A 7,684-nucleotide genomic window follows, 5' to 3' on the forward strand; every position below is an offset into this window, starting at 1 on the left:
CCATTGCTCACAGGAGGGGAGGAGGAGGAGGGTCCGACTGACCCATTGCTCACAAACGGGAGGGGGAGAAGGGAGCAAACTGACCCATTGCTCACAGGGGGAGGAGGGGTCAGACTCACCCCATTGCTCACAGGAAGGGTGGGGGATGAGGAAGAAACTGACCTATTGCTCACAGGGGGCAGGGGCAGACTGATCCATTGCTCACAGGAGGGGGGAGGCAGAAGAGGCAGGTAGCTAATGATGTCCACCAGTTCTCCTTTATTCCCTAGTTTGCCGACACGTTCCATGAGCTCTACTGGGCGGAGAGACTCCATTTCCCTTGCAGAAGCTGTGTTAGTTTGGTCCCACTGTACCCCTCTGCTTGTTTCACCTGTCTGCCTGGTGCTGATGGGCTTGCTGGTCCGCAGTGTCCTGGAGCACCCGCCCAGGGCCAGCATCCTTTACGGTGAAGACTGGTGCAAAGATCCATTCAGCTCCTGGGGGCTGCCCTTCTCCCCTGCTACGCCGACCTCCCATGGCCCAGCCAGTTTGCTGGCCCCCTGCCCAGGGCACACTGAACCCAGGGATTCTTTGCTCTTCCTGTTGGCTCTTTGCCCTCCCAATTTCCACCTGGGCTGTTTCCTGCCATGATCTGTGCCCTCTTTGTTACCCTTGTGTGGGCAGTTTCCATTTCTAGAAGGAGGCATTTGGCTTGGCTAAGCTGCAGTTACCCACTTCTTACTTTCCTGCTGGCGTCCCTGTCACTAGCCAGGCCTCCTGGGACCTCCCTGCTGCCTGGAAGGATGTTAGCACCTCCCTTTTCACTCTAGACCCCTTAGACAAGCTTCCTAAGTGAATGAAATGTCCCTTTCCAAAATTCACTGTCACCGGGCTAGTTTTTGAAACAATCCCTCTCCTATGCAGTGTGAGCATCTTTCCCAAAGGGAAAACGTGGGACTGGCCCCGCACAGGGCTCTCGTTGGAGCCCAGCCTGCTCCCTGCATGGGGCTGGTGTCGCTCCTCGCCCGACTCCTGTCTGCCCCCCACGTGGCTGTTGCCCGAATCCTGTCTGCCCCCACGTGGCTGTTGCCTGAACCCTGCCTGACCCCCATGTGGCTGGTGTCGCTACTTGCTGGAGTCCTGTTTCCCCTCCCCCAGGCAGGGCTGGTGTCACCGCTTACCCCCGCATGTTCCTCTGCACCCGACTAGGGGTGCATGCCCCATTTTTCTGGCAAAAGTGGCCATTTGTCCCATTTGCTCTTGCCAACTGATGTTGACCAGTTGCCAAGAGCAAATGGGACAAATGCCCACTTTTGCCAAAAAAGTCAGGCTGGCCGGAACACGGCTTAGAAAAGGGACCTTTCTCAGCCCAAACGGGATGCATGGTCACCCTACCGCTAAGGATACTGAACTGAATTCTAATGAGATCACTGTTGCTTAGTGAGTCAATCCTAGTTACTTCTTGAAACGGTTCCTTGCTGTGCCTCAGGATGACGTTGAGCGAAGCCTCTTGCGTGCACTCCAGAACCAGCCATTCCACAATGCAGCCGGGCAAGGGGTCAAGACATTGCTTCCCTAACCCTTGTCCTGAAGTGAACTTGGGCTGGTTTATATGTGGGTTGTCGACATCCCTGTGTGACGTGCTGGTGTGAGCTGAGTGCTCCTCAGTGTCAGCTGCCTTTCCTCCAGCTCCTGGCTGACAAAACCCCAGACCACAGTCATTTTCTGTGCCAGGAGCCTGGTTCTCTCTGGCTAAAGTGGAGTCCGTCCCTCCCATACAAGCTCTCCCTACCCCACAGCACCCCTAGTATCTCATGCATTTAAACACCCCCTCGCTAAACACAGTGAACTGCTGCCGCAGACATCTGGGTGCTGCTTGTGCACCCTGGGGTGTCGCTCCAAAGAAAGCACTCTCACACCCCAATTCCTTTATTGGTTTGGTAGAAATCACAGCAGCAGCAGCAGCAGCAAACACAGGAGGAGGATCTCTGGGAGAAACATTGGTTGGAGCCCAGTGGTTTGGAGAGCAGCCACCCTGCTGGGTCCAACTCCAGGACTCAAAGGAAAGACCAGACCAGCCTCCTCTCCCCCCCACCTCCCCCCACATGTGCTCTCAGGGCCCCAGAATGGAGCTGGGCTGGAGTAGTCCCACTGAGTTCCCAGGGGATGGCCAGATGCCAGGGGTAGGGCTGGGGAGGCATCCCTGAGCTGAACAGGTAACACAGGGCTGGGAGCACTGAGGTCTGGGAGGGGCCATCCTGTCTATGTGAGCTGCTGAGTGGGAGGATGGGAGCAGAGAAGGGAAATACAGGCCCAAGTCATCCCTGTGCTGCTGCAGAGCCTGGCACAGGGACAGATGGTGGCGGCTTGGGCCTGCCCTACTCTGAGCTGCTGGGGCCAGTCCATCCCCCTCAGGGGATATCCAGCTGCCTAGAGCCCCACTACGTCCTGCAGCAGCCAAGGAATAGCCAGGAGTAGGAATGCTGATGCCTACTCCCTGCTCTGCCCTTGCCATCCCCAGTCCCCCGAGAGGCCCTGAAACACCCCTGCACTGGGGCCCCTTCTTACACAGCCAGCTCTGTATCTCTGGCCAGGGCATCCCCAGGGGGGGCTGGGTGGCGGCCCAGAGATACTTTGGTCAGGCAAAGTAGGGGCATTTTCCCCCGAGCAGAGGGCTCTGTGTGCCAGGTGGGTGGGTCGGGGCAGTTCTCTCTCCCCCCAGCAGAGGGCTCTGTGTGCCAGGTGGGTGAGTCAGGGCTGTTCTCTCCCCTGAGCAGAGGGCTCTGTGTGCCAGGTGGGGGGGTCGGGGCTGTTCTCTCTCCTGAGCAAAGCTGTGTGCCAGGTGGGTGGGTCGGGGCTGTTCTCTGCCCTGAGCAGAGGGCTCTGTGTGCCAGGTGGGTGGGTCGGGGCAGTTCTCTCCCCCGAGCAGAGGGCTCTGTGTGCCAGGTGGGTGGGTCGGGGCTGTTCTCTCTCCTGAGCAAAGCTGTGTGCCAGGTGGGTGGGTCAGGGTAGTTCTCTCTCCTGAGCAGAGGGCTCTGTGTGCCAGGTGGGTGGGTCGGGGCTGTTCTCTCTCCTGAGCAAAGCTGTGTGCCAGGTGGGTGGGTCGGGGCTGTTCTCTCCCCTGAGCAGAGGGCTCTGTGTGCCAGGTGGGTGGGTCGGGGCAGTTCTCTCCCCCGAGCAGAGGGCTCTGTGTGCCAGGTGGGTGGGTCGGGGCTGTTCTCTCTCCTGAGCAAAGCTATGTGCCAGGTGGGTGGGTCAGGGTAGTTCTCTCTCCTGAGCAGAGGGCTCTGTGTGCCAGGTGGGTGGGTCTGGGCAGTTCTCTCTCCCAAGCAGAGGGCTCCGTGTACCAGGAGCAGGATGAAAAGATGCTGAAGAATACATTCACACTAAGAACACTGGAGACAAATTTGTAACTATGCCTCCAACCCACTGCCAGGCTCCTGTGGGTGCTGAATGCCCCTGAGCATGCAGTGGAGGGGCAGGGGCATGGCCTCTCCCCAGGCCTGCTGGCAGGCGCGGGGCGGCTGCGGGCCCCGTTCAGGCCTCATCATCGCTGATGTGCGTCCTGTCCTCAGCCAGGCCACTCTCATCAATGTTCTCCAGGGAGTCGGCGTGCTGCAGGGACAGCTCGGCCAGGCTGATGCTGGGTAGCGTGTTCTGCTCTGGGTACACCCAGGGCTTAAAGCCAGGCTCGTGCTTCTGCTTCCACTCCAGGTACTTCAGCCCCGCCTTGTAGATCTTCTTCATGGCCTGGAGGGGCAGAGCAGCCCCAGCCTGTCACCAAGCCCCATTGCCCATCTGCCCATCCCCCTGGGACCCAGGGCTGGAGCCTGCCCTGTAGTCTGTTCCCATTGGCCGGAGCTTGCCAGGCCTGGGCAATGCCCTTGGGTGCTTTTCTCCTGAGCCCCTCTCCAGGCTCCCCTGGCATGCTGAGGGTCCCCTAAAGGGGACTCTGGGGTGGGGGGCGGAGGTGGGAGTGGGAGCCCTCTCCTGCCTGTGGTCTCACAGCCATGCTCACGTGCAGGGTATTGACTTGGCTCCAGCCCCACGCACAAGAGGTGGGATAGGAGCCCTGGGCTGCGTTTGCCGTGGAAGCCCCATCCCCGCTCTCATGCTGCCAGCCAGACTGGCATTGTAGCCACTAGGATTAGAGACCCAGCCCCATCCCAGAGCAGGGGAACACCTCTCTCTGCCCCCACCGCACACCCAGCTGGGAAGGAGAAAGGCCAACACACTGGAGGGTGAGGAGAGGAGACCCTGAGTGCCTCAGGGGAGAGGGATGCCCCTCCCAGCATCACCCATAGGGCACAGCACTCCCCACCCCCTTCCCAGAAACCAGGAGGGAGGGGCCGGGAGGGCTGGTGCCATGGCACCCCAAGGCTGGGTGTGGGGTGACCTGGGGGTGCCCCAGCAGGGGAAATGTTCTGCCTTGAGTCCCTGCTGTTGGTGTGTCAGGCTGGCTCAGCTCCATGCTCCGAGCATGTCCTGACATGTAGTGCATACAGCACCACAGTCTCTGAACTTCCTCCCTGTGCCCACCCCACCTGGGCTGCTGCGGCCACTTAGAGACAACTCAGCTCCATAGGGAGGGGCAAGTCCTGGAGCAGGCCTGAGCGAATCAAAGCTCTGGATGCTCTTAGCTGCAACAAGAGGCCAGTGAACTCGCACCAGCGGGGTGGGGCGGAGGCATGTGCATGGGATTGAGTCACAGATGTGCTGTGCCCACAGTGCTGGGAGCTGCGTGAACTCACAGCCACACTTAGATGGTCCACGGCCCAGGCCTAGGCAGCTGCTCACCACTGACCATGTGTCGCATACAGGGCCGGCTCCAGGGTTTTGGCCGCCCCAAGCAACCAAAAAAAAAAAGCCGCAATCACAATTGTGATCTGCGGTGGCAATTTGGCGGGAGGTCCTTTGCTCCCAGCGGGAGTGAGGGACCGTCTGCCGAATTGCCTCCGAATACCTGGACGTGCCGCCCCTCTCCAGAGCAGCTGCCCCAAGCACCTGCTTGCCAGGCTGGTGCCTAGAGCCGGCCCTGGTCGCATAGAATGCACCTTGACAGGCACTACAGGGCAGTGGCTTGGACACACTGAGGTCTAATTGATCTTCAAGGCTGCAGCAGTGTTGCTGCGTTATATGCATGGGGTGACTGGATCCACCAGGACGGGGAGGGACTTCCCAGAGCAATTCCCTGTTTTCTGCTGCGCTGGTGGGATCTGGTGGACACACCCATGCCATTGGTATACCATGGCTGCACAGGCTGGCCTAGCTTAACCTTGTCTCTTCTTGCTTTGCCCAGCTGTATTTCCCTGTAACTGCCCTGCTCCTCCCTGGGCCCGCAGGCACCTGTGTATAAGGAGACTGTTATCCCCTTAGTAAAACTCAGTGGGGTTTTTTTGGTTGGCTAGCTCCCAGTACTAAAAGTAAAGGGAAGGGTCAATAGGAAATCAGGACTAGTAGGGTCCTGTGCTCCGGGTGATCGGGAGCTGCCCGGGTCACAGAGTGGGGCCAAGTTAAGGAGAGAGCAGGGGCCCAAGATGAGCAGCGGAGCAGAGCTGTGCCAGCCAGAGGGGTTAGAAAAGCAGCCCAGGAAGCAGGTCAGTGCTGGGAGCAGAGCCACAGAAGCAGCCCAGAGAGCAGACCTGTGCTAGGAGGAGAACTGCAACAACCAGGGCCAGAGGTGCCAGAGAAGCAGCCCAGGGAGCTGGAGGCAGAGCAGCAACAGAGCGGAGCTGGAGCTGAGGCAGAGTGGAGCTGGAGCTGGAGTAGTCCGGAGCCAGGTGCGGTGATCAGGCGGGGAGGGCAAGGGGGGACCCTGGGCAGTGGGCCCAGCACAGGGAGATGTCTCCAGCCAAGAGGCCCTGCAGGCCGGACTTGGAGGAGGATCGTAACCTCAACGGGGTGGGGGTGATGCTAGAAAGAAGGGTCCTGCCACCTAGAGCCTGAGGGCGTGTCTGACCCACAGCATCTCTGCAGCACAGCCAGGGCCTGAGCAGGAGGCCTGGGATGTGTGAGGAGCAGACTGTGAGCTGCCCTGACATTCCAGCCATGGCTGGTTGTGTTATTGCTGTTTGCTATGTGCTCCACAATATCTGTGAGAGTAAGGGGGAGACGTTTATGGCGGAGTTGAGGCAAATCGCCTAGCCGCTGCTTATGCACAGCCAGACACTAGGGCAGTTAGAAGAGCACAGCAGGGCGCACTGAGCATCAGAGAAGCTAAGTAGAGTACTGACTCGAGCGGAGAGGCAAAACCATTCACTGGGCCCTGCGGGGCAGATTGGAAATGTTAAAGTGGGCAGAAAACAGAAGACAGTTATTCCTCCTCGGAGAAGGAAGATCCTTGATGAACACTGCTGGGTACCAGGAAATACCAGTAGATATTGAGCTCTTGTAGAGCCTACATCTGGGGCAAGCCTACCTAATGGGCTCCAGCCAGCCAATGTACCAACTGATACCATCAAAGGAAGAGTACCAGTGAGTCTTCTAAACTCAAGTTTGAAGGCTGTGGAGTTGCAGCCTCAAAACAGAATTGCAGAGGTACACTGGCCTGAGGGAGTGGTTCCACAGGTGAAGGTAACATTTGTAGAGAATGAAAATGAGCTGCGGGTGACAAGGAGGGAGAAGGGAGGACAAGTTGCCTTTGAGAAAGATGCGGTGAGGGATTGCCAGTTCCAGTTCAAGTGGCACGCCAAGGGCTGATTCCTGCACAGGTGGCTAACTTAGGGGAGTTGCCAGAGAAGCATCAAGAAGTCTTTTCTAAGGATAAGGTGACTAATTTTGATGACTGGGTTAAAGGTGTCCATGACAGGCCAAAGAAAGCCAGTGAAGTTGCTCTCAGTACAACTAAAGACACAGCCCAAAGTGGGAAAAGGACTTATGATCGCAAGTCCAGTGGGGCTCTCATCAGATCTGGTGACTGTGTACCAGTTCGTAGCCATAGATGCAGGAGGCGTAATAAAATACAGGACAAGTGGGAGTCAAATCTCTGTACTGTGGTCACCCACAACAATCCTGAACTGCCGGTTTACACTATCCAGCCTGAACGAGGAGGTCCTGAGAGAGTGGTATATAGGGACCAGCTAAACATTGGACTTTTAGTCTGACCAGGGCTCGTAGGAGGCATAGAGTAGCATGTCCCGACTCCTGAGGAGACTGAAACCAATGGGGCAAACCCAAACCCTGACGAAAATGGTCAGATCCCTCAAATTGACCTGGTGTTACCCGGGTACAGGGGAATAGAAAAATGGGTAATGAACCATCAGTCTTAAGAAGATCCCAGAGAACTACTAAAGCTGTACTGCCTGTTAAACTTGGAGATGATTGTTACTGGTTCTATATAGTGTTTCAAATAATATTGTCATGTATAGTATGAAGAAGTAGACGTAGAATGTTAAATATGTTAAATATTCTTTTGATAATTATTAATGGGTTTTTTATATGACATGATGTGGGTATATGTTGTTAATATGAAACCAGGATATACTGGTGTGAATATTGTGCCTGTGGCAATATTTTAGCAAGGGGGAATGTAAGGGGACTGTTGTCCCCTCACTAAAACTCAATGAGGGCTTTTTGGTGGGCTAGCTCCCAGTGCCAAAAGGAAGGGGAAGGGTCAATGGGAAATCAGGACCCTGAGACTGACAGTCCCCAGGGGCAATGGGGAGAGGCCAATTCTCCAGGTCAGCCTGATTGACAGGTCAGGCAG

General features: G+C 57.0%; 1 protein-coding gene across 1 annotated transcript in view; it reads right to left on the reverse strand.

The window, feature by feature from the left end:
• Positions 1-1,895: 1,895 nt before the first annotated feature.
• The window catches only part of LOC128842484 (START domain-containing protein 10-like), a 43,279-nt gene continuing 37,490 nt past the window's right edge, over positions 1,896-7,684 (reverse strand). The window contains exon 6 of the mRNA XM_054038523.1: positions 1,896-3,729. Within this exon, the coding sequence (XP_053894498.1) occupies positions 3,517-3,729 (213 nt within the window). The 3' untranslated portion in view covers positions 1,896-3,516. The remainder of the gene's footprint in view (positions 3,730-7,684) is intronic.

This window comes from Malaclemys terrapin, chromosome 8 (assembly GCF_027887155.1).
Source record: "Malaclemys terrapin pileata isolate rMalTer1 chromosome 8, rMalTer1.hap1, whole genome shotgun sequence".
NCBI lineage: Eukaryota > Metazoa > Chordata > Testudines > Emydidae > Malaclemys > Malaclemys terrapin.